General features: G+C 33.8%; 1 protein-coding gene across 1 annotated transcript; it reads left to right on the top strand.

Annotated features, from left to right (window-relative positions):
• Nucleotides 1-7,238: 7,238 nt before the first annotated feature.
• On the top strand, nt 7,239-25,486 carry LOC120174934 (bifunctional aspartokinase/homoserine dehydrogenase 1, chloroplastic-like). Its single transcript, XM_039181659.1, has 6 exons — nt 7,239-7,378; nt 7,507-7,594; nt 7,733-7,825; nt 24,036-24,076; nt 25,055-25,108; nt 25,404-25,486. The coding sequence occupies exons 1-6, from the start codon at nt 7,301-7,303 to the stop codon at nt 25,440-25,442; spliced, it is 393 nt and encodes a 130-aa protein (XP_039037590.1). The 5' UTR covers nt 7,239-7,300; the 3' UTR covers nt 25,443-25,486.
• Nucleotides 25,487-25,984: the final 498 nt, after the last annotated feature.

Genomic DNA, 25,984 nt, shown 5'->3' on the forward strand with positions numbered 1-25,984 from the left:
CTTCTTCAAATGAAGAGTGGGAAAATGAGGCAATAAAGTACATAGTTGAGGAGCATAAGAAGAATAAGATGAAAATAAAGGAAAAGGAAAAGATGAAAATGAAGGAAAATGAGAAGAAGAAGACGACGAAAGAGAAATATAAAGGTGTTTTAATCCGACGTAGTGAACGAATTGTAGAGAAATCTAAAAAAATTGAAAATAACATATATAAAAATGTTGATTTGTATAATTTTAATTTATGTATGAAATTGTCTTTACTAATTAAGTAAACTTATTTAGTAATAATTAGCAATAATATAAGAATTGAAGTGAAAGTTGAAAGTATTGATGTTGGAAATACATAAACAAAAAACAAAGTAGAACTAGAGACATACATAAACTTAGTTAAAAAACACAAGTGAACACATATAAACGTTGTTAATAAAGCTCAACTAAAAAAACTCATAAACATAGTGCAAAGAGTACAAGTAAAAAAAAACACGGTGAAAAAAGTACAAACTAAAAACACAAGAAAACATAGTTAAAAGAGTAAAACTAAAAAAATAACATAATATTACTTATGAAGATATTAACGTCCAACCCGTTATTTAGGAATATGAGGACAATGCTTTATGTTGCGATGTTCACCATTGCAGTGGCCACAAAGCTTGGCTCTCTTTGAGGATCATCCATATCGATATGAATTCAACTAGATTCAAGTCGACTCCTTAACTTCCTACACAATTCAGAATTTGACAACCATTCTTCATAAATTGTTGATGTAGACCAATATTCTTTATTTGGGAGGTACTTGAAGTCACAACTGTAAATGTTACGCATAGTGTGCAAGCTATAGCAGTCATCAACATATAAGTATGGGTCAATATTAATGTACATACATGCAGCAACATCATAAACATATGTGAATATAAAAGCTTGAAATCGACCACAATCACACCATCTTCTATTGAGATTACCAGTGTATGTTGTGGAATTACCCCTCTCATGTGGTCGAACAAATGCTTGGACAACGAAATCATAATCAAGTATGGCAAAATTATGAACAAACATTAATGTCATGTGTGTTTGATTCTTTTGCATTGCCTTCTCTAAATCTGGAGCTAAATTTCTCCCGTCGCTGATCATGGCATATATTTGTGCATTTTTATCTGCCCAAACTTTACCCAACCTAAAGTAAGTATCCCTAACAATTCTTGTTATCGGGAGATGTCAAGTCCCTTTCAGCACTGAGTTGATACATTCGACAAGGTTGATAGTCATATGGTTGTAACGTCGATCCTTAACATCATACGCTTGTGACCATCTCTCTTTAGGGATTTTAATAGTGAATTCATACACATCATCTCCATATCTTCTCAAATTTTCTAGCCGTGCACGGAAGTTTGGTTGTAGTAAAGCATACCCTAAAAAATAATAAGAAAATATTATTAAAAATTAAAAAATGACATAAATAAAGCAAAAATAATTAATGATAAATGACATAATAGTTACCCATGTTGATAAACTCTTTTTTGATTTTTTTCTGCTTAAACCTCTTCATAGCATTAGACACAATATGACTTATACAATATGTTAGATATGCATAGGGAGATGTCCATCTACTTTTCTGTCTAGAAATTGTTTTTAACAACCCATGCGACCAATCTGAGATCATGTAAACCCTATCTTGAGTGACAATATAGGAATACAAGTTGGGGAGAAAGAAATTTCAAGTTTCTTCCGATTTATTTTTAACATAGTACTGATGAGGTCGGAAGATCTGCTGCAATTATGGTTTCGGCAAAAATCTTAACCATATTATTATTTGATGATTGATGAAATACAACCATAATAGCCACATCGTCATCAACATCAAGCAAGATTGTTCCATAAATGATTAGATTTGAGGAGATCAAGTGTCGATAACTTAAACATGAAACAGAAGCTCTAAGTTTTTTCTCGATTTTTTACATCATTCAGAGATGATATACATCTAGAGGGAACATCATATTGACGGACATATGTGACTTAAATACAACACCAACATCAGTGTGTAGAATTTCTCCATTGTATTGGATAAATGTGAATAATTTGTTGCTCATTATTTGTGATGTATTTTGTTATATGAGAAGAGTGTAAAAGATTGAAGATGATCTAAACTCAAGGAAATAAACGGAATAGAGAAGTATCATTCCTAACATTTAAACAGTGTAGAGAATCAAAAGGATACACATCCTTTGTTTTTCATTGACATATCACATCAACTCAGATAAATTGAAATAATTATTTAGAGAATCATAGAATCTAAACTATTCACGTCATTTGCTTTTCATTGACATATCACATCAACTTAGATAAACTGAAATAATTTAGAGAATCGGAGAATCTATACTATTCATGTCATTTGCTTTTCATTGACATATCACATCAATTCAGATAAATTGAAATAATTTAGAGAATTAGATAATCTATATTATTCACATCATTTGCATTTTATTGACATATCACATCAAATCAGAGAAATTGAAATAATTTCCATTCAAATCAGATATGAGTACATTTAATGTAATGTTTTTAAGGTAATGTCGATTACATTTTAATGAACTTAAATCTTGAACTTTTTCTTTTTATTGTCGAGTACATTTTAATGTAATTTTAAGTTAATGCTTCTATTGTAATGTAATGTCAAGTACATTTTAATTAACTTAACTTCTTCTTTTTATTTTAATAATTTTTTTTTTAATTTTTAAAATTTGAAATTTTTCATTTAATTTTTAAAAATAATACTCATTCTAACTTGTCACTTCGGTGTGACGAGTTAGTCCGATTTGAATTTCAAACCTCAACGGCTACGAACTAACGACTATTTCTTTGAATTTCCCCATCACAGAACTCGTCACACTGACATGACGAAAGTAACTTTACTTGAATAAACAAAACATCATCATATATTCAAATATTTTCTAAAATGTTAACATCAAATACCAAATTTAACACAAAAAATTTAATTGTCTCAAACTATTCTTCAAATATCTACCTAAACCAAGCATTTACTAATGATTTTTTTAAAATATTACTTATATTTGCGTAATTCTTGTCGATGTCGAGGACTGGTAGAATAATAATGATGTAGTGTTCGTCGATTTCGTCGTGGTCATCCACCATAATCATCTTATTCTACATTTTGTTCTTCTTGCTTAAGTGTACTAAACATTACTCTACCACTTTGATTTCCACATTCGAGTGAAAATGATGGAGTATTCAATGTATTTGACGCCATCATTGATGTCATCGACTCAAATTGCACACCGAAATCGCCACAAGATTAATCGTATATAAGATGATCCCATGGACCACTTGCTCCCGTTTCTTGTGTCGGAAATTGTTGTGAAATGGCACTTGATCCCACGAACCTCTTACCCACTCCGCTGGACTCTCTATCGATGCTTGATATGGAGCATATCCACCATAACTTGCTTGAGATGGATAATAATTAGTGGAATCATAAGATGAAGATGATGATTTTTTGGCATATTTTGCCTTCATTTCCTCCCATTCGGCCTGATCCCCTAGCGTTGTTAAATATGGTTTCCCATTTGCTTCGTAATTTTTGAGGTAGAGAGAAACTATGAAATCAAAATCTTCGGGTTGAATATCGGAACGATTAGGCAAATATAAATGCCTCTCATGACATTGTTGTATGTATATAGCATGTTTCCTCAGCCAATCTTCCTTATGCTTCATGCACGAATCTACTTTATGGAAATCATCCATGTTATATATGGACATTTCCATCGGTTGGTAAAACCCAAATTGTCATAAAACTCGATCGGTGACATGAATCTCAACAATTGCAAAATGAAGCAATGATGTTACGACACACCATGTCTCCGCTCCTTCAGAAAAATGGTGGTAGACACCGTTATATCTCCGACTCATAATACGACAACCAAATAAACTGTAAAAAATATTATATTTGTGTAATTAAAGAATCAATATTACAAATTTCAATGTTAATTAAAAAATTAATAATATTACCACATGTCTACCGACGATATCGATCCTCATCTGGATATCTACTTTGGTTGCACTCGACAATTTTATCGGTTATTTGGTGTCGCAATCTAAGTAAAAAAAATTAACAACTACATTATTTATTGTCATTTTCAAAATATTTTAATAAATACTATAAAATATCAATACTTTAGATATAGGAATTTACCTTGCTTAGAAAGGAAACTCAATAGGAGCGAATGTGATGTCAAGAAAGGGAGGTGATACCATGCTCATGATTGGATTAAAACTAAACAACCCACTACATTCACTTTTTGTCCTCTAACTAATATGGTTGCCTTGCAAAGTTCACAATACAAAAAAGCCAAAATCGTGAAACCCCAACTATATTGGTGACATACAAGAAAATCCTCCAATATCGAAAGATATTGGGTGTACACCAAATTGTCCGATTTATCCGATACCAAAATCCCTCCAATCAATGTCATAAAATATGCTCGGGCTGCATATTTCACCTATTGCTCCGTTGATTATCCATCTACTCTAAATTCTCTTTCTAACCAATTTATCTGTATCCACATCCTATCAATGACATCGGTTAGAGCTTCCTTCCCCAATAAATCATAATAATTGCATCTCGAGCATAATTATTGCGAAGAACCAATGACATACCATTAACCGGAACACCAAGTTGATAACCTACATCTTCCAATGTTATAGTCACTTCATCACAAGGAAAATGAAACGTATACGTTTCGGGCCTCCAACACTCAATCAACGCCGATATTAGTGCCAACATCACCTTAAACCACGAAGAAATATCGTTGGATATAATCCAGATTGTTGAAGATAAAACACAATCCACTCATGTAGCTCTTCATTCGTCATTCCTCGATGATGAATGCCTCGTTCTTCTTGCTACAATTTGAAAATAAATTAATTAATAAAATTATATTTTTTTCAAAAAGTAAAATAAAAAAATAAATAAAATTTACCGTAGTCAACTCCGTCGAGGAAATATGAAAATCATCAAGATGTAACATTTTTTCTATTGAGCAACAACAAAGTTTTTAATCTCAATAGAATTTTTGTTTTCAAGTAAAAAAGCAAACCAACTCAAACCTATATTTATACTACACTATCCAACGGTTATAAACTGCTAGTTTTTTCAAATTAAAAAATAGTCGTTGGAACTCGTTACGAGTTCCCCTAGATTTTTTTTAAAAATTCGACTGTTGGCCAACGGTCCACCTAACAGACAAAAAATTTCAAAATTCCCCCCTTTGAAGTCGTCACGCCGGAGTGACAACTTCCTTTGCCCATTAAAAATATTATTTTTTAACAATATTTTTTTATTTATTACCAAAAAATAATTTTTTATCGAGACTAATCATGCACGGTAACGAGTTCCCAAAAATATATTAAATATATTTAATCCGCGAAACCTACATCTTAAAAATTATTAAAAAATAATATCTTCTATAAGTCGTCATGCCGACATGACGACTTTTAAATCCAATGTAACAAATGTTGTAGTGTTCAAAATAAAAAGCAAATTGTCCTATTGGATAATTAAACGGCCGGCCAACATTACTGCACTAAATTTGCAATAATTGGGGGCTAAACGTGTAGTTTACCGAATGTTTCAATGCCTTGGTATTTGATATTCGATTATGGACCTAATTTGAGATTAAACCCAATTAAACAAAAACCAGTCAAAGGAAAAAGAAAGTAACTTGCAAAAATACTATATTTTCACCCACCAGTCTGTTTTCACCGATTCAGTATACATTTCGTACTTTTTGTTTCACAAAAGAAGAAATGATCATCCAACTCAGTTGGTAGAGCACAAGGTTCTTAATTTTGAGGTCGTGGGATCGAGTCTCACGGAAGGCATTTCATAATTCGGAGGTCTCTTACGGAAGCTGCTCTTAACCTGGTGTTAGGGGTAACCTACTATCTTACCTCCCCTTATCCCATATATATGGGAAAAAGGACAGCCATTTTTTGTTTCACAAAAGAAAAAACCCAAAAGATCAACCACAATCAAAACAATGAAGATTATCCCTCTAATTCTGATGGGTTGTGGAGGTGTGGGACGCCAACTCCTCCAACACATTATTTCCTGCAGATCCCTTCACTCCAACCTCGTACTTCTTTCTTTCCCTTCTCCTTTTTCATCATTTCAACAACAACAAAAAAATTCCTTCTGGGTCTCTTATTTTTGCATAAAACTTAGCATCAAGTTGTCATTTTTTTCATTGGATGAATTGTTAATAATTTTATTGATGATGACTAATGAGTGATAATTATTGATTTGGATATAAATTTGATTGTCGTCTCTTATGTTGAATGGCAGGGAGTTCATTTACGAGTTGTGGGAGTGTCTGATAGTAAATAATTAGTTATTGCATCAGATATCAAACAAAAAGAGTTGGATGATGACAATTTAACTGAAGTTTGTAGGGTCAAATCTGGTGGTTCTTCTTTGTCAACACTTACCAGCTTTGGTAAATTCTTTTATATCCCCCTTTTTTTGTTTTTCAGACAAATGTTGCCTCTTTGTTGTATTTTAATGATATTACTTATGCTTCGTTCTTGAATATTACATGTAGGTGAGTTTCAAGTATTCTCCAGTCCAGAATCAAGTGCCAAATTGCTAGACATTGCATAAATTCTTGGAGAATCAACAGGTTTGGTTGGTATTCTTTTTTGTTTGACAACCCCCCCCCCCCCGATGTAATCATGTTACTAGCTCAATTTGATGTGAAAATCTTTGTTCATGGCCGCCAATTTTTTTGTGTGTTTTTGTAATTTTCCCACAGTTTTAGCCTTTGTAGATGACATTTTTGCTGCAGAATGTGACCATATATTAGCTTTTTTCGATGTGGATATCTTAGTCCATCGCCACCAAAATTTGTATGTTTTTGTAATTTTTGCCACAGGTTTAGCCCTTGTAGATTGCACAGCCAGTTCGGAAACTATTGGAGTGCTAAAAGGAAGGGTTACACTTGGGTTGCTGCATTGTAATGGCGAACAAAAAGCTCTTACATCCACATTGGTAATAAGCTCTTCTGCACATCTTCATTAGTGAAATTGAAACAGTTAGGATGCTTTCTGTGTTGTCAAATTATAGTTTTTGAATTCTATTGATGTGAATATTTTCAGTGTGAACTTTGAACCATTGATAAAGTAACACACTTTGTTGTAAACAGTAGCCAAGGGGGCATTTCATGATGTTAACATTTTCTCTATAGGTTTGTATGATTTTGATATTGGTACCTTGTTGCTTGTCCAAATTATTATAATGTTTCTTTCCCTTGTTCTGCAGGAGGATTATGACAAGTTGGTTTCACATCCACGACGCATATGGAATGAGTCAACTGTAAGCCAATTTTAAACAATCTCCTTACGATACTTTTTTCTTCATGTACTGGGCATATGCTGCTTGATGTAACTGCATTGCAATGTCTCAAGCCTTTTCTACTAATTTAGGTTTTATTATTTATTTAGGTTGGTGCTGGTCTTCCAGTCATATCATCAATAAATCGCATAATTTCATCTGGAGACCCCATCCATCGTATTGTTGGAAGTTTTAGTGGTATACATTTGTTAATGCACTGAGATGAATTCACAGTATTAGTTTCATTGGTTGACCCTTGGTTTTCTGTAGGGTTAGCAAATATATACATCTTTTAATTTTGGTTTGCCTATTATATATATGAATTTCGTTTTACAGGTACTTTAGGTTACGTAATGAGTGAGGTTGAAGATGGCAAGCTATTGAGCCAAGTAGTTAAATCCGCTAAAAGCTTGGGATACACTGAACCAGGTAACTTACAAAAATAAAATTGCCGTCTTTTCTCTATGTGTAAACACTAATTTTTCATTTTACTTAATTTATTATTATTAAAATTATTATTATTATTATAAATATTATTATTATATTATATATATATATTATTATTAAATAATTATTACAAGCCCAGATCCCGGGAGCCCAAATACAAATCCCAGGCCCAACCAGAACCGGCCCAGACCAAAAGGAAACCCTAAACATTTAGGGTTTCAACTAGGGTTTCTAAACCCTAGCACTTCAGCCGCCGCTGCTTCCAGAAGCTTCTGCCAGGTGCCTCTTCCAGTTGCTGCCGACGCCTCCCAAGCCAGATGGTCCAACCAGCCGATGCCGATGCTACAGTGCCACGCCACGTCCCGTAGAAGCCTCCAGAAGAGCCTGTCATTGCCCCGTGTCAAAGCCTTATGGTGAGTCACCACCATAGTCCGGTGACTCACATAGGGTCGCCCTTTTCGACCGGTCCGAGACAAGAATCGTGGTGGCCTATAAAGCCACCACCTCACCTGCAAAAGAAAAGGAGAGAACCCAGCAGCTGAGAGACAGAGACGAAGAGCAAGAACGAGGACGAACAGACAGGAAGAGAAAGCAACGAGAACAACACAACAACACCACTACAACAACAACCAAGAACACACGAGCAAACAACAAGGTTCCAAATACCAACAACAAGCAACATATTGAAAGCAACTGAGAGTAACGAACGAGGGAAAGAGAGGAAAACTTACTCTGCTCACCGGAATCGCTGTAAAATCGAAGGTAATACATACGGTCTTTTTTAGATCTAGGAAGATTTATAGGGTTTTAGGAAAAAGAGAGGCCATATTCGGCCTTAGAGTAAAAAAAGGGTCATTTGGGGTTATTTTCTCAAATTCTGGCCACCATGTACGGTGGCCGGCGGTGGTGTCGGAGCCGAAGTACGGCTGCCGGCCGGTTTCTGATCTCTCCGGGTGAAGTTTTTAGAGAGAAAAGAGAGAAAAAAAATTTCTCTCTGTTAGAGAGAAAATGAAAAAAATGAGAAATGAGAGAATAATGGCCCTGTGGCCGGTTTAGAGGTATATATAGCCTCACCAAAATGACGTCGTTTTGGTGAGGGTGTTTCTGTAATTTCTCACAGGGGTAAACCCCATCTGTAGTGCTCCAAGTTTGTACACTTTGCAATTTAGTCACTGAAATTGATTTTTAATCATTTCAATTTAGTATTTAAATTTTATTTTAATATATTTTAGCCATTAACTGTATTTATATACATTTAGGGTAAATAATCGATTTAGTCCCTTATTATTTAAATAATATTTATTTTAATCCCGTATAATTATATAGGTTAAATTACATTGTTAATATTTATGTTTTTATAATATTTTGAATTGGAGCTTCTACTTTTAATAATCGATACTTTAATCACCTATTAATAATTAGGGTTAATTACATCATTAGTAGTTATATTTTTATAATAATATAAATAAGGGCTGTAAAATTTTAATTTTTATTATTTTAATATGTTTTAGTCAATATTTAATTGCAATTTAATTTGTATTATTATTCTTTCAGTTCCAATATGTTTAAATGATTACTTTAATTATTATTTTATTATTTTAGTCATATAAATATATATATATATATATATATATATATATATATATATTTGTTTAATTGATAATATTTATTTATTTTTAATATCAAAGAAAAGGACAGTCTTAAAGTAACTAGATGTCCTATTTTGATATTTTAAAAATAAATAAATATCTTACTTATAAAAACAAGAAAATACATATTGTTTTATTTTATTAGAGAAAATTATTATTTTTAATATTTAAATATTAAGAAAGGGCAGTCTTAAAGCAACTGGATATCCATTTTCTGATATTTTTAAATAAATATTTTACTTTTATCAATTATATATATTAATCTAATTTTTATTATTTTTAAATTTTATTAATGTTTATTTATTTATTTTAAGGAAAGAGCTGTCTTAAAACACCTAGAAGCCATTTTCTGATATTTCTAAGTAAATAAGTATCTTGTTTAAAAAATAGATATTAATATATTATATTAATAAATTTAAAATAACATGATTATAAATTAAATATATCTTTGAACTTTTAAATTTTCAATAATAGAGACAATTTATAATTAATAAGTACTAATTTTGGGCGTTGTAGGGGTGCTAATCATTCTCTAAACGTAACTGACCACGAATCCCTTTTTATTTCTAAAAAGAATAAATTTTTGGTTAAATGCAGATCAATTTTATCTTTTAAATTATGTTTTATTCAAAACTATTTTAAAAGATAATTTTTAGGTATTCATCCTACCTGATCCAAAAGACCGATGGCGACTCCTAAAACATTTTTTTCAAAATCATTTTTTATCCATATTATTTTTCCCGCCAAATAAATAATTTCGTACCCGGGTGAAAACCGGTTACAACAGCTTGACGACTCCGCTGGGGATTTGTCAAGCTTTGAAATTAATTATAAATTGTCTCTAGAAATTAAAAATTCATATTTTTAATTTATAATTCTTTCCTTTCAAATTTTTTATACATATTCTTATTATTTTTGTAATATTTTATATATTCTTCTTTATGATTGTTTTTATTTTATTTAAAGGTGTTAAATTTCATTTTTATTTAATTGTTTGTTAGAAGTCTGAATATTTCTCCTCACACACAATACTTGCATTGCATAAGCATAATCTCTATAACTGAGATTTGTCCCTTTTAAGTGGGAGTGAAAGCGACGTCTTCGTGAGAATTTATTCTTCGTGTCAGACCTAGCAAGTAGCTTTCGGGGTTCATATGCTCTATGTCTTCATGAGAATTTATTTTCCGTGTCAGGCATAAAGAAATGTGTCCCCTCGAATTGAACTCGGTCCGTTTAAGTCTGTGATGGACTAGGATTGAGGGTTGGCAATCCAAGGGGGCATCAACAAGGACAGTTCGAGTACCTTTACCCTTAGAACCAAAACCTTGCATATAATGAACCCTAGAAATTCTCCTGATATAAGACAGTACTGAACCTCTATCCGTAAGTGTACACAAAGGAGAAATAAGCTTTAGCTTTTAATTTATTATTTTTCTCTCTGAATAAATGCATGCGAACTAGAAATCATGCGGTTAGGTTAATTTTTCCAAACAAAGCATGGAACTAAAAAGCATTAGGTTAGGATACATTATATACCTTGATAGATAGAATCTTTCTTGGTACTAACCAATTTATTTTTTCCTTCCCATTGTTATTTTTCATAAATTTTGTTTTGCTCTAACTTGTTTATATTGATTTCTTTCGTCTGCATTGCATGATCATGGCATAACCAAAATGTGTTGACTTGAAAGACTGTTCATCAAATTGGAAAGAAATCATAAATGGACAAAAAAATTTATGATCGAACAAAATATGACGCGGTCAAGGAATGGCATCCCGAGGGAACTCCGAAGATAAATGAGAGCTATGCACCTAAAGATCATGTGTCCATTAAGAAGCAAGAGGAGATACAAGAAATAAGAGAGCAGATGTCCAAGATGATGGATAAAATATCTGTTTTGGCCAAAGGAGAAGAGATTCCTGCACAGAAAGAGAGAAAGCTTAATGAAGATAATCCTGCAATTTCAGATATGCAAGAGACATTTGATCCAAACCAATTTGAGAAGTTGCAGACAATCATTATTTGTATTCACAAGTTGTCTGGAGATATTCAGGAAATGGTGACAACTGTAAAAGCTCCCAGAGATGAGAAGAAATCATATAATCTGAAATCGACGAAGTTTAGTCTACTCCCGACGTCTAAAATTCAGGTTCCAAGACAAAAGACGATTCTCATTTTAATGCTATCCCTATATCATATAAAGAGTTGTATGAGAAGCTAATGGAAGCACGAGAAGTGGCTCCGTACTACATAAAACCGTTCCAACCTCCGTATCCGAATTGGTATGGCATCAACGTTTATTGTGAATATCATGCCGGAGCTCAAGGACATACCATCGAGAATTGTCTTGCCTTCAAACGTCAAGTCCAAAGTCTTTTGGATCATGAAACCTTACAATTTATGGTAAATGATCGACCTAGTTTGGTAACCGAAGGTCCTGCTAGATTAATACCAAAAGTCTTCAAAGGTAAGACTATCAGTAGGAGCGCCCAGAGAGAAGAAGATTTGCTGAGGTTGAGGCTCAAATACGTCATTTGAAGATTGAAAACGATAAATTGAGCACCAAAATGGAAACCATACAGGAAGATTTCCAGAAGGTCAGTCAAGCATTTCAAAATACTGGCATAGGAAACACCCCAGAAGAGTGGATAACAGGGGTCACCAAACTGAAAAAGAATTGCAACATAAATGAAGGACGAGCCAAGAAGTTTTCTCATGATTTATGAGTTGCAGAAGAAAGACTCAATACAATTGTCATGGAATCGAGAAAATATCAAGTCGACAATCAAAGGTTGAATAGTGCTATGACCAACATGGAAGCATCATATCAGATTCATCAACTTGAGATCGATACTGAATTAAAAGCCACTATGGCCAATAACAAAACATTGAAGAAATGTTTAGATGATTATGGAGATCTTGTACGAAAAATTCTTGAACATAAAGAATCTCTCACAAGAAAAAATGAACAACATTGTTTACAAACCCGAGAGTTGACACAGAAGATGGAGGAAAAAGTCAATGTCACGAAGGAAATTACCGCTCAAGCAAGCAATGTGGCTCATAAGCTTGTAAACTTAGCTGTCTTCGCGAGAGAATTGAAGAGATGGATAACTCTACACCTGAACATGAGTGGAAGTTAAAATGGCTTTTAAGGGAAATAGAGAAATTAGGAGTAAAAGCCATCCCCTACATGTAAAAGTTTTGTTTAATGCACGGAAACTTTTGTGTTCAATGAAATCTGTTCTAAGATGATCACTCTTGAGTAACACATTTTCATACATGCATTTGCATTTTACATCTTTGCATTTTCATTTTGTATTCATACTTTTATGTTTACTTTTGCATTACATAGTTTGCATTCTCATTTTTGTATTTATGCATTTTTTTATTTACATTACATTTTTTATTTGTTCGAATATTGGTATATACATTAATTATAAAAACATGTAAATAATTAATGAAAGATTTTGTAACAGTAAAATCAAGATCATTCATTCATTTTACTATACCATCATTATGAAAACAATGGAGCAATCTTATGAGGGACTACAAGATCAGTGGTCAGAACAATTGATAGGGTTACCTCAGGATAAAAGGAAAGAAGCATCAGATTCAGTACTAGATGGATCAAATCAAATTATTCAGTGTGTGGCATCTGATAAAGAAGAGATAACTGCTAAAGAGAAACCGTGCTATCGGATTGAAGAGTCGAGAAAGATAATATACCCTGGGGCATCCCACTCGAACCCAAAAAATAGCCTCATTAATTATTCACAATATGAGGAAAGAGTCAAGAGGGCGGAGAAAGCAATAAAAAACATGAAAGATGTTAGTGCCCATCACCAAGAATTAGAAGCAAGAGAGCTCAGCTTGGTTCCAGATTTGGTTATTCCCCATGATTTCAAAATGCCAAATTTTGAAAAATATGATGGAACCAGTTGTCCTTTAATCCATTTGAGAATGTTTTGCAGAAAAATGGAAGGATATTTAAGTTATGATGATATGTTAATTCACTCTTTCCATGATAGCCTCGTTAGCCCAGCAGTAGTATGGTACAATCAGTTGACCCAAGAACAGATCAAGAGATGGGTTGATCTAGCTGATGCATTTTTGGGACAATATCGGTATGTTAAAGGCTTAGCTCCAACACGTATGGATCTTCGAAGAGTAAAGAAGAAAACCAATGAAAGATTTCAAGAATATGCCTTAAGATGGAGAGGAGTGACAGTACAAGTTCAACCTCCCATGTTAGAAGAAGAGATATCATGTATGTTTCGTGATTCCTTTCCAGCGCCTTTCTTCGAGTTAATGCAAGCAAATCCGACGAAGGAATTCAAGAATCTTATGACAAGTGGAGATTTAAATGAGAATGTAATCAATGAAGAAAACTTAAAAGTCACATCCAGGAGCCCGATGGATCAAAAAGCAAAAGCTAATCATGTGAATGAGTGTTGCATCCAGAGTCCTCACAATTGCAAAAGAAAAAGAGCGAGTAACTGTTCGGATCGACCAAAGAAAGTCATGCGATCAAGAAAAACTTTGGAAGTGTTCCAAACTTCCATTTCATACTTGTATCCTCATTTGGTTAAAGGTCAATACATCACACCAAGACCAACTAAAGTGACACCAAACCCTTCTGCTCATAGCTATGATCAAGATAGTGTTTGTAATTTCCACTTGGGGGTAAAGGGGCATTCTACAGGCAATTGTAGGCCACTGTTAAAAGAAATTGAGATGCTTGTTGACAAAGGGGCTTTTACACAAGAAATGATCAAGAAATGGGGGGGAAATGAGGAAAAGAACCCTGATCCTATTACATACCCAACATTATAGGAATAATGAGGCATGATGCATAAACAAGTGGAAGTGTTATCTACCACTGTAATACTTTCTATTTTCAGCATTTTGTTTGAACTTGTTTTTTTGTTTCTCCACCTTTTGTGCAATAAATAAATGTGTATTGCTTTTATGGTTATGAGCAAGGAATCAAGTTTTAACCTTGAGATTATTGAGTATCAAGTAGATTAAATATTCTTTTAATTTTTCAAGAGTTATAGATCTTTGGCAAGTGGTAAAATTATATATTCCATATCCCATCCAACGCCAATTACTCGACCCGTACCAAAACCAAATTCTGACACTACAATTATCTGAGACTCTGAAGAAATGTCTCTACCTGTTTTTGAGACACTCACTCTAGATGTTTATCTTCTCGGTTAGAATTGATTGATGACATTACATTCCACCATATACATGATTTCATAAGTCACACATTTGTCCTTCCAAATACAAAACCATCATAAACCAAAACACCTCAAAAGAACCAAACTTTCAATTATCCGTGAATCTTACTACGAGAAGAGACGAGATGAGGCATCATGGACCAACTTATTGAAGATGATTTCGAGTGATTAGGGCATACTCAAAGAAGAAGGAAAAAATGATTGATTGAAATAAATATATCATGCATTAATTACATTTTTTTATGTAAATAAAGTTAATCTTGAATATTCATCCCCCTGGAAATACCTCTTTTTACAAGGACTTCTATGTATGAGATGACTGAACTTCGCACACAGATAAAGCATGCAAATTCAGTGACATATCGCCCAAAGATGAATGGGGCATTTGCAGGAGCAAATAAGAACCTTAAGAGGATCATTACAAAGACCACTGAAGCTTACAAGGATTGGCACGAGAAGCTACCTTTTGCCTTATATGCATATTGAATTACTGTGCGAACATCTACTTGGGCAACACCTTATTGTTTAGTCTATGGGATGGAAGCAGTATTACCGATTGAAGTTGAGATCCCATCACTTTGTATCTTAAAGGAGGTAAAATTGAAGAAGACTGAATGTATCCAAGCTCGATTTGATCAATTAAACCTTATTGATAAGAACTAATTGAAAGCTATTTGCCATGGGCAGATGTATAAGAAATGGATGATGAAAGGTCACGAACAAAAAGTACATCCGAGAGAGTTCTAAGAGTGTGATCTAGTATTACTGTTACATAAAGATTTTTGTGGGAAATAGAGACCTTTTCCGGAGAAGCGTCGATCTTGGCAGAAATGGATAGGAAAGTTCTGAGAAACGAAATAAACTCAGATTCTATCAAGAGATATTATGCTTAAGAGAAAAATGACAAAAGTAAAAGGAGGCGTTCAAAGCAATTGAAGTATTATACTCATCCAACAAAGAAAGAAGAAGAAAAAAAGATGAAGATGAAAAAAAAAGATGAAAAAGGAAAAATGAGAAAAAAGAAAAAGAAAGGGGAAAAAGAAAAAAGAGGAGAAATTGAATCAAGATGGGTGACCCATGGAGCCTCAAGTTACAAGATGGATCAAGTACAATTAATTCAAAGATTCACATTCAATAAGAAAAGAAAGAAATGATGAAGATATGAGAAAATGGAAATAAACCCAAAATTTGGCAATCTAGAGGGATCCAGATGATGGAAAAATCCCCAGCAAGGCAGATCCAAGTCAAGCAAAGCAAGATTGAAGGCATTTAAAGAGTATATCTTCAAAATTCATTCCATCTCTCAAGATTGATTTTTATTTGCAAAAATTGGTTTTTAAAATCTTTAATGCATGATATGAAAAATGATAAAAGGGGGGTTCAAGATGTAAATTTTCAAATAACATTTTGAAACCAAAGGAGGATTCGAGTTGAAAACCTGAAAAGGCGTATGATTTTGACACTTGCCATAGGACTATGATTTTTGAATGATTTAAAAGTGTAGTTAATTTATTTGATATTCATTAAATTCATTGTTTATGATTTGATTCTATTGTGAACTTGAGAAGTGCATTACTTTGCAAAATTCTTTCATTCTTCAATAAAGAAAGGAGAAAAAACATTTTTAAACAGGACAGTCTCAAATGAGGAAGGTCCTTGAAGCAATCGTTGCTTATTCTAACTCTGTTGTAGAAAAAGAATGAACGAGGCCAAAATAATGAAGCACTTCACATTTTTGAAGGCAAGTGGTCTGAGAGTCCAGAAAGTCTGGAGAATTGAACTTGTGATGCTCTCATGTGACATCGTTAGCAATCTATCAAGAAAGGTTATCACTTATCTCATGCTGATGACGATAAACACACCAGACAAATTATTTTCCCCAGCCATCAATCCACGTCTCTATCATATTCTCCAATCACAGAGTCATAAGTCCCATTAAGGTGTACTATGGGAATGAACAAGTCACTACTTGCACTTTGGTTATACTATGATGCTGGCTCAAGTCTTGATACATCATTGTTGCCTCTTCGATGCCGATCATTTTCATAGTAAGATTATATCCATTATGTCCTTCAGAAGATTGCTGAATTTGAAATTGAGAACTTATGACACAAAATAAGACATTGGAACATATTCTACACTTATAGACCTTTCATATTGAGAAGAGTGGAATATGGCAGTGCGTATCTTGGAGAAACAAAAAAAAGAAGCCGTTGTAGCAGTCATTGCAAGGCACCAACAAAAATCTTCTAGTTCATCCTGATGATGTTTATTTGTTCCAGTAAGGTTGTTACATGGGATGCCATCGACGACAAGGTCGAATTCGCCAAATCTACTCATCAATTGCTCAATCTGATCACTATTCAGTTCTTACACATCTACTTTCAAATATATGCCAAGACAGTAGAAGGCAACCTCTCCATCACTGATCCCAGAGAAAAGAGACAGAACATTGATACAACGGGGAACATGTCTCTAGCAGGTCATACTCCTCATGTATAGTTTTTAGGGAAATCTAAAAATATTTCCACCTTATCAGATTTAAGTGGAACAACTTTATTCCTTCCAATCCATACCAGATTCCTTTTCGACACTCATCAAGAACATACTTTTGGACACTCGAAGATGACTCATCATAAGCTTCAAAAGCCTTACGGACCCTTTCTATCAATTTGACACTTCCTGTATATATTTGTAAACAGTTCAACTTTGTTCTGGGAGCCCATAAAGGCCACCATTTTGTGTCAATGAAAAAGCATCATGTATTGCGCAAGGAGGAAGCAGAATAAAAGGAAATATGTTCTCAATTGGCAGATTATGAACATAGCCCCTTGTCAGTGCCACAACATGAAAATACTTCGAATCTACAAATTCTGGCTCTATATCAGTACTGTGAAATTTCAGTCCAAGCACCAACTGGAACAAGTGCCACTTTCTCATAATAGAAATAAAGAGGTCCAATAGCATCTTCTGGAAGTGTTCTTTGAGTTATCTGATCGGTTTGAGGTCATTGCATAATTGCTTCCTATCTTCTACTGAAAGAAGTGCGTCAGCAGCCTTAGCCATTTGAGCAACACATATAAAATCTGTCAACTCTGCCATTGATGAATCCAGATCACATCTCTACATGGCTATTGAAGCATCAGCCTCTGATTATCCCATTTTTGTCAAGTATAACAATTTACTCTCCTCATCCTGAAAGATCGCTTCATAATCAGATGAGTAGTTATCAGAATTAACATGTTGCATGGGTGTGGATGTTTCAAGAGCCTGTACCACTGTATATGTAGTCTTGCTATTGCATCAGATTACTGTTCACATAAATTGGTTTCTCTTTTACAGAAAAGTATATTCCAGAAATAGCCTTCACAGAAAAGTATATTCCAGAAAAGTATATGTACCAAGCTATTTATACTGCTCTATCCGACTAGACTCCTTTAGAAAAGACACATATCTCAGACATTTCTGTCAGAATAATTGAGTACTTAGTTTTACACAACATGAAGAGAATTTCTCCAGTTACTTGACAATACTACTGTTTAGTGACATCAGAATGAGAGTATTCAAGATAAACAAATTTGGGGCACGAATAAAGCTACAAGTACCTATAACAGTTCATTGTCAAAATTGGACCTCGTGGGGATCATGACATTTCAGTCAAACAGACATTGAGAGTGAATCAGACAGATCTAGAGGGATATCTTGAGGGCCCATTTCAACCAGAAATAGAATATTGGGGCATTTTGAAGGCTCACAACAATATGAATATTTGGGCATTCTTGGAGGCTCATCTCAACAAAAAATAATGTTGAGCACACTTTTAACATCTGTATCAACAAATGTTGGGGCATTTTAAAGGTTCATTCAGACAGATCCATGTGGGGCATTTTGAAGGCTCAGATTAACAAGAAGCCAATATCGGGGCATGCTGAAAGCCCATTTCAATCAGAATTAGGACTGTTGATGCATTTTTGAACGTTTGTATCAACAAATGCTGGGGCATGCTGAAGGCCCACATCATCATGTGTTAAAAATCATTGACTTGAGCAGATATTTCCAATGAGACAGAAAAATATGAAGAATGAAAATAGTGAAACAATAACAGTCAATCTGACTACACATAATTGCTTCGTTCATCAGGCAGTTGCATTAGAGTCATGTTGTTGAACAAATATTTATTCAGCAAGTATGGTTTCAAATACCCAATCTTCTTAAACCATGTGTCACATGACAGTGTGTTCTTTGTTAAGCTACATCATGGTTGTATGAATAAAGATGGTCCCCTTGTAGACTATTCGATCCAAGGATCAGTTCCTCGAGACCTCGAACTCTGAATTTGGCCTTTTGTATGTCGGTGATAATTGAAAATATTTCTTTGAGATTCCTGTTAGTTAGTTTCAACCATACCGTTGAGTTTACGAAGTTGTTTTTCACATCAGTTTTGTTTACTTAATGACATTGAAGAGAGAAGCTCATGTATATTGCTCTTTCCCGATGTTACTGGGGTTATCATTGCCAGCTAGATTGGACTGAGTTTTCATCTATTTGGTTTATCATGTGTGTTTCATCCCCAGCGTCAAGAATTCTACGGATATCTTTCCATACATGGCTCTTATAGTGGGTGTGTTTCTACTTCTTACAACGCTCATTACAGAAGAAAGCGCGATCAATATCACTTTTGCCTTTGTCCGAGATGATATCAAGATCAGTTAGTGTCTCTTATTCAGTTTGACACTAGCATATTTTGTGAATTTGATCAAGTTTTGGTCATGAAACACACCAATATTTCACTTGTATTCCCATTGAGTTTTGTTCTCAAGTGATCTTGTGACATCATACAAAAGTTTTGAACAAATATGCAAAGAGTTTCAATGATTGAGAAATCTTGGCAGAAACCACAGGAAAGGATGAATGTGTTGTCAAATGTTTTACATCTAAGTAGAAACCACAGGAAAGGATGAATGTGTTGTCAAATGTTTTACATCTAAGTAGAAACCACATGAAATGATGAATGTGTTGTCAAATGTTTTACGAACCAGTTATTCCGATGCTAAACCAATGTTGTTATCATATGGTTTTCCTTTATTGATCCAAGATAAATTTTATCTTCTTCAACCCCAAGATTAGAAATGAGATATGATGAAGATTTCTTTCCACAAAAGGAGAACTGAAATTTTAAACAAGAAACTAGTGGTGCCAACTAAGGTTGAACTACAGGTTGTTGTTAAGCATCTCGACATGATATGGTCCAAGTTGCCTTATTCGAGATCTGATTATATGTGGAGACATGAAAGGAATTGGAATAAATCTTCCTTGTGATGTGTTTCAAAAGTTAAATTAGAACAGACTCTACTCTCCAAATTAATCCCTACTGAGTCAGGCATATCTACATACACTTCAAAGATGATAGATTCTCTTTCAAAGATGATAGATATCTTTTTAAAGATGATAGATTCTCTTTTCAAAGATGAAAGCTTTATTGGATTTCTACACAAGTCCAGACAAAGAAAACCGGTGTTACCAAAGACAAAATGGGGCATCAAAGTCATAGTTCTGACTACGGCAAGAGTTCCACAAATGAAACATTTCTTCTAAGACTTTCATGAAGCAAAGAAGACGCAAAGATACAAGTTGATCAAATGATTCTGCAGAAATACAATCTTGATAGCATAAATTTTTACACTGATATCCAGAGGTAACCCTGGCAATAAATGATGAAGTGAAGGAAGACCAAGTTCACCACTTTGAAGTCAAATGAAGATTGTATCAACATTCATGCATTCATAAGAATATCATTTACACAATAGATAATGCATTACATTGATACATCTGAGCACATTCAAACATAAAGTTTTATAGATCTTCGAAAGAACAAGAAGATTCATGGTAAAAAATACCTTACAAGAAGAAGGTATTCAAAACCGCAAATGCAGGAATCACGCCAACATCTGAAGAATAGATGGACGCAATCTACAAGAATGAACATTATCTTGAGATTGGGTCATGTTACCCAATCAACATGTTATTTTGAAAAATAATGAGAAAACGATTTCCATAGTTTCTCATTCAATCTTTTCTAAAAATGAAATTGTTGAAAAGTAAGAAAACGATTTTCATAGTTTCTTACTTAGTAAACTATTTCCCACATCTGTAACTCCTACAGTGCATGATGTTTCCAAAAAGCCTTCGGGAGCTTTTTGATGTTTTCAAAACCTTAGGGTCATCTGTAAGTCCTACAGTGCATGATGTTTCCAAAAAGCCTTCGGGAGCTTTTTGATGTTTTCAAAGCCTTAGGGTCATCTGTAAGTCCTACAGTGCATGATGTTTCCAAAAAGCCTTCGGGAGCTTTTTGATGTTTTCAAAGCCTTAGGGTCATCTGTAAGTCCTACAGTGCATGATGTTTCCAAAAAGCCTTCGGGAGCTTTTTGATGTTTTCAAAGCCTTAGGGTCATATGTAAGTCCTACAATCATGATGTTTCCAAAAAGCCTTCGGGAGTTTTTGATGTTTTCAAAGCCTTAGGGTCATCTGTAAGTCCTACAGTGCATGATGTTTCCAAAAAGCCTTCGAGAGCTTTTTGATGTTTTTAAAGCCTTAGGGTCATCTGTAAGTTCTACAGTGCATGATGTTTCCAAAAAGCCTTCGGAGCTTTTGATATTTTCAAAGCCTTAGGTCATCTGTAAGTCCTACAGTGCATGATGTTTCCAAAAAGCCTTCGGGAGCTTTTTGATGTTTTTAAAGCCTTAGGGTCATCTGTAAGTCCTACAGTGCATGATGTTTCCAAAAAGCCTTCGGGAGCTTTTTGATGTTTTCAAAGCCTTAGGGTCATCTGTAAGTCCTACAGTGCATGATGTTTTCAAAAAGCCTTTGGGAGCTTTTTGATGTTTTCAAAACATATTATTATTAAATAATTATTACAAGCCCAGATCCCGGGAGCCCAAATACAAATCCCAGGCCCAACCAGAACTGGCCCAGACCAAAAGGAAACCTTAAACATTTGGGGTTTCAGCTAGGGTTTCTAAACCCTAGCACTTCAGCCGTCGCTGCTTCCAGAAGCTTCTGCCAGGTGCCTCCTCCAGCTGCTGCCGATGCCTCCCAATCCAGATGGTCCAACCAGCCGATGCCGATGCTACAGTGCCACGCCACGTCCCGTAGAAGCCTCCAGAAGAGCCCGTCATTGCCCCGTGTCAAAGCCCTATGGTGAGTCACCACCATAGTCTGGTGACTCACCTAGGGTCTCCCTTTTCGACCGGTCCGAGACAAGAATCGTTGTGGCCTATAAAGGCACCACCTTACATGCGAAAGAAAAAGAGAGAACCCAGCAGCCGAGAGACAGAGACGAAGAGCAAGAACGAGGACGAACAGATAGGAACAACAACCAAGAACACACGAGCAAACAACAAGGTTCCAAATACCAACAACAAGCAACATATTGAAAGTAACTGAGAGTAACGAACGAGGGAAAGAGAGGAAAACTTACTCTGCTCACCGGAATCGTTGTAAAACCGAAGGTAATACCTACAGTCTTTTTTAGATCTAGGAAGATTTATAGGGTTTTAGGAGAAAGAGAGGCCATATTCGGTCTTAGAGTAAAAAAAGGGTCATTCGAGGCTATTTTCTCAAATTCAAGCCACCACGTACGGTGGCCGGCGGCGGTGTCGAAGTCGAAGTATGGCTGCCAGCCAGTTTCTGATCTCTCCGGGCGAAGTTTTTAGAGAGAAAAGAGAGAAAAAAAATTATCTCTGTTAGAGAGAAAATGAAAAAAATGAGAAATGAGAGAATAATGGCCCTGTGGCCGGTTTAGAGGTATATATAGCCTCATCAAAACGACGCCGTTTTGGTGAGGGTGTTTCTATAATTTCTCACAAGGGTAAACCCCATCCGCAGTGCTCCAAGTTTGTGCACTTTGCAATTTAGTCACTGAAATTGACTTTTAATCATTTCAATTTAGTATTTAAATTTTATTTTAATATATTTTAGCCATTAACTGTATTTATATACATTTAGGGTAAATAATCGATTTAGTCCCTTATTATTTAAATAATATTTATTTTAATCTTGTATAATTATATAGGTTAAATTACATTGTTAATATTTATGTTTTATAATATTTTGAATTGGAGCTTTTACTTTTAATAATCGATACTTTAATCACCTATTAATAATTAGGGTTAATTACATCATTAGTAATTATATTTGTATAATAATATAAATAAGGGCTGTAAAATTTTAATTTTTATTATTTTAATATGTTTTAGTCAATATTTAATTGCAATTTAATTTGTATTATTATTAATTCAGTTCCAATATGTTTATATGATTAATTTAATTATTATTTTATTATTTTAGTCATATAAATATATATATATATATATATTTTGTTTAATTGATAATATTTATTTATTTTTAATATCAAAGAAAAGGACAGTCTTAAAGCAACTAGATGTCCTATTTTGATATTTTAAAAATAAATAAATATCTTACTTATAAAAACAAGAAAATACATATTGTTTTATTTTATTAGAGAAAATTATTATTTTTAATATTTAAATATTAAGAAAGAGCAGTCTTAAAGAAACTGGATGTACATTTTCTGATATTTTTAAATAAATATTTTACTTTTATCAATTATATATATTAATCTAGTTTTTATTATTTTTAAATTTTATTAATATTTATTTATTTATTTTAAGGAAAGAGCTGTCTTAAAGCACATATAAGCCCTTTCTGATATTTCTAAGTAAATAAGTATCTTGTTTAAAAAATAGATATTAATATATTATATTAATAAATTTAAAATAACAGGATTATAAATTAAATATATCTTTGAACTTTTAAATTTTCAATAATAGAGACAATTTATAATTAATAAGTACCAATTTTGGGCGTTGTAGGGGTGTTAATAATTCCCTAAACGTAACCGACGACGAATCCCTTTTTATTTCTAAAAAGAATGTATTTTTGGTTAAACGTAGATCAGTTTTATCTTTTAAATTATGTTTTATTCAAAACTATTTTAAAAGATAATTTTTAGGTATTCGACCTACCTGACCCAAAAGGCCGATGGCGACTCCCAAAACATTTTTTTCAAAATCATTTTTTATCCATATTATTTTTCCCGCCAAATAAATAATTTCGTACCCGGGCGAAAACCGGTTACGACACTATGCATGATTGATTTCACTCTCTAAAACTTCCAACTCTTCTATTTGGCCCATGTTATTTGTTTCTTTGAATCCTACGAGTTCTTTTATAGTTAATGTAAATGTAAGGTTCTTGCTTAATCTTGTCCTTGCAGATCCACGGGATGACCTTAGTGGTATGGATGTTGCGAGGAAGGTTCGAATGAATATGTTCCCATGCTTTTGATTAGTACTTTGTCATATATGAATTGCATGCATTTATCAATATAAACCACTTGGCAAGATATATTCTCATTATGACATACAGATGTGCATTTTCATATTTTTGGACCTCATATATGTAGGGTTAGGGTTTAAATTCAAGGTTTAAAATGATTTTGGTTTTAGTACCTTTTTTATGTTGCCTTTTATTTTTGGTATTTTCTAGTTTTGTTTATGGTTTATAAGGTAGGTTTTTTCTTTTCTTTTTCACACCACAGTTCATGCTCAAATACTCTAAATATTTGTAACTTTGCATTTTAAATTTAAGAATAAATTGTTTGTTTATTGTCTGATGACAAGAAATGCACCTATATGGCTAATATATATATATATATATAACATAAGCATAAATAGCCATTGTGATCTTTTCAATAGGAAAACTGCTATGACCCAGTGTGGCCTAACATATAAAATTTTGCTAATGGTGTTAGTACCTTTTTTTTGTTGCCTTTTACTTTTATGGTATTTTCTAGTTTCGTTTATGGTTTACTAAGGTAGGTTTTTTCTTTACTTTTTTTCATACTGCAGTTCATGCTCAAATACTCTAAATATTTTTAACTCAACGTAAATTTAAGAATTATTATGTTGTTTATTGTCTGATGACAATAGAAATGGGCCCAATGTATATATATAACATAGGCATAAGCCATTGTGGTCTTTTCAATGGGAAAACTACTATGACCTAGTTTGGTCTAACATATAAAATTTTGCTAATGGTTGGTATCTTTGATGCGTAAATCAAAACTTTATAGCTGGATTAGTGACTATCCATCATCACATTTTATTTAGAATTGATGAAATGGACCTATCATACTCGCATAGATTTTACGTGGTGAATTTGATATGTTCCTACTTTGGAAATTTAGTTATTGCTTCAAGTTCCTGTGATTTTCTTTTATTTTCTCTGAAACAGGCTTTGATCCTTGCCCGACTTCTTGGGAGGCCCATTGACTTGGGTAGCATAAGGGTCAGTATCGAAACTCTCTGTTACCTTCTATTCTGTTACAAATCTTATAAAAATGATAGATTAACTTCTTTTCTTTAATTGGTATGACAAATTGTAAAAATTGAATTTTAGGGACTACCACTTTTAAAATTGGTTATTTCATAAAAAAAAATCTTGATTTTAAGTGGTGTTACCCCGTATCTGTCAAGTCTTCGTTTTTGTGTGGTTTCATATTCAAGTTGGCTCTTGCCAAATGATTTTAAGTTGGATGCTAAACATGGTCAATTGTAACTGAACCTTGCTTCTATTTTTGTAGATTGAGAGCTTGTATCCCGAAGACATGGGGACCTACTAAGATGTCTGTTGAAGATTTTTTAATGGTGGGCTTGTAAAGCTTGATAACAATATCAAGGAGAGAGCTAAGCGAGCTTCACTCAATGGAAATGTCATCCGTTATGCCTGCATGATAGAAGGCTCAAGGTATTCAAATATTCTTGTTAATCCTTGAAAATCACGGATAGAAATGTTGATGTGCATTCATCCGAAGAGCGTGTAGATATAACCATATACTGGTGCAAACTCGAGACTTTCCTTGGGCAAATTGAAATGTAAAAGTAGGTTTATTTATGGAGTTAATAATGTTTGTGAAATCTAATCAGTCTGCTTCCAGTAATGTCTGTATAAGTGTCCTTAAATCAGACTTGATTACCGTGATCATCTGTTATTTTTCTGTCTCGGAACTTGCTTGTGATCTAATGGTTCCTTGACGTTATTTCTTGTTTTAGGTGTGACGTCGGAATTCAAGAACTTCCTAAAAGTTCTGCATTGGGAAGATTGAGAGGAAGTGACAATGTGGTAAGCTTCCCCTTTCTCTTATATTGGTTCCTGCTCACTTCG

Source organism: Hibiscus syriacus, unplaced genomic scaffold (genome assembly GCF_006381635.1).
Source record: "Hibiscus syriacus cultivar Baekdansim isolate YM2019G1 unplaced genomic scaffold, ASM638163v2 tig00112131_pilon, whole genome shotgun sequence".
Lineage (NCBI taxonomy): Eukaryota > Viridiplantae > Streptophyta > Magnoliopsida > Malvales > Malvaceae > Hibiscus > Hibiscus syriacus.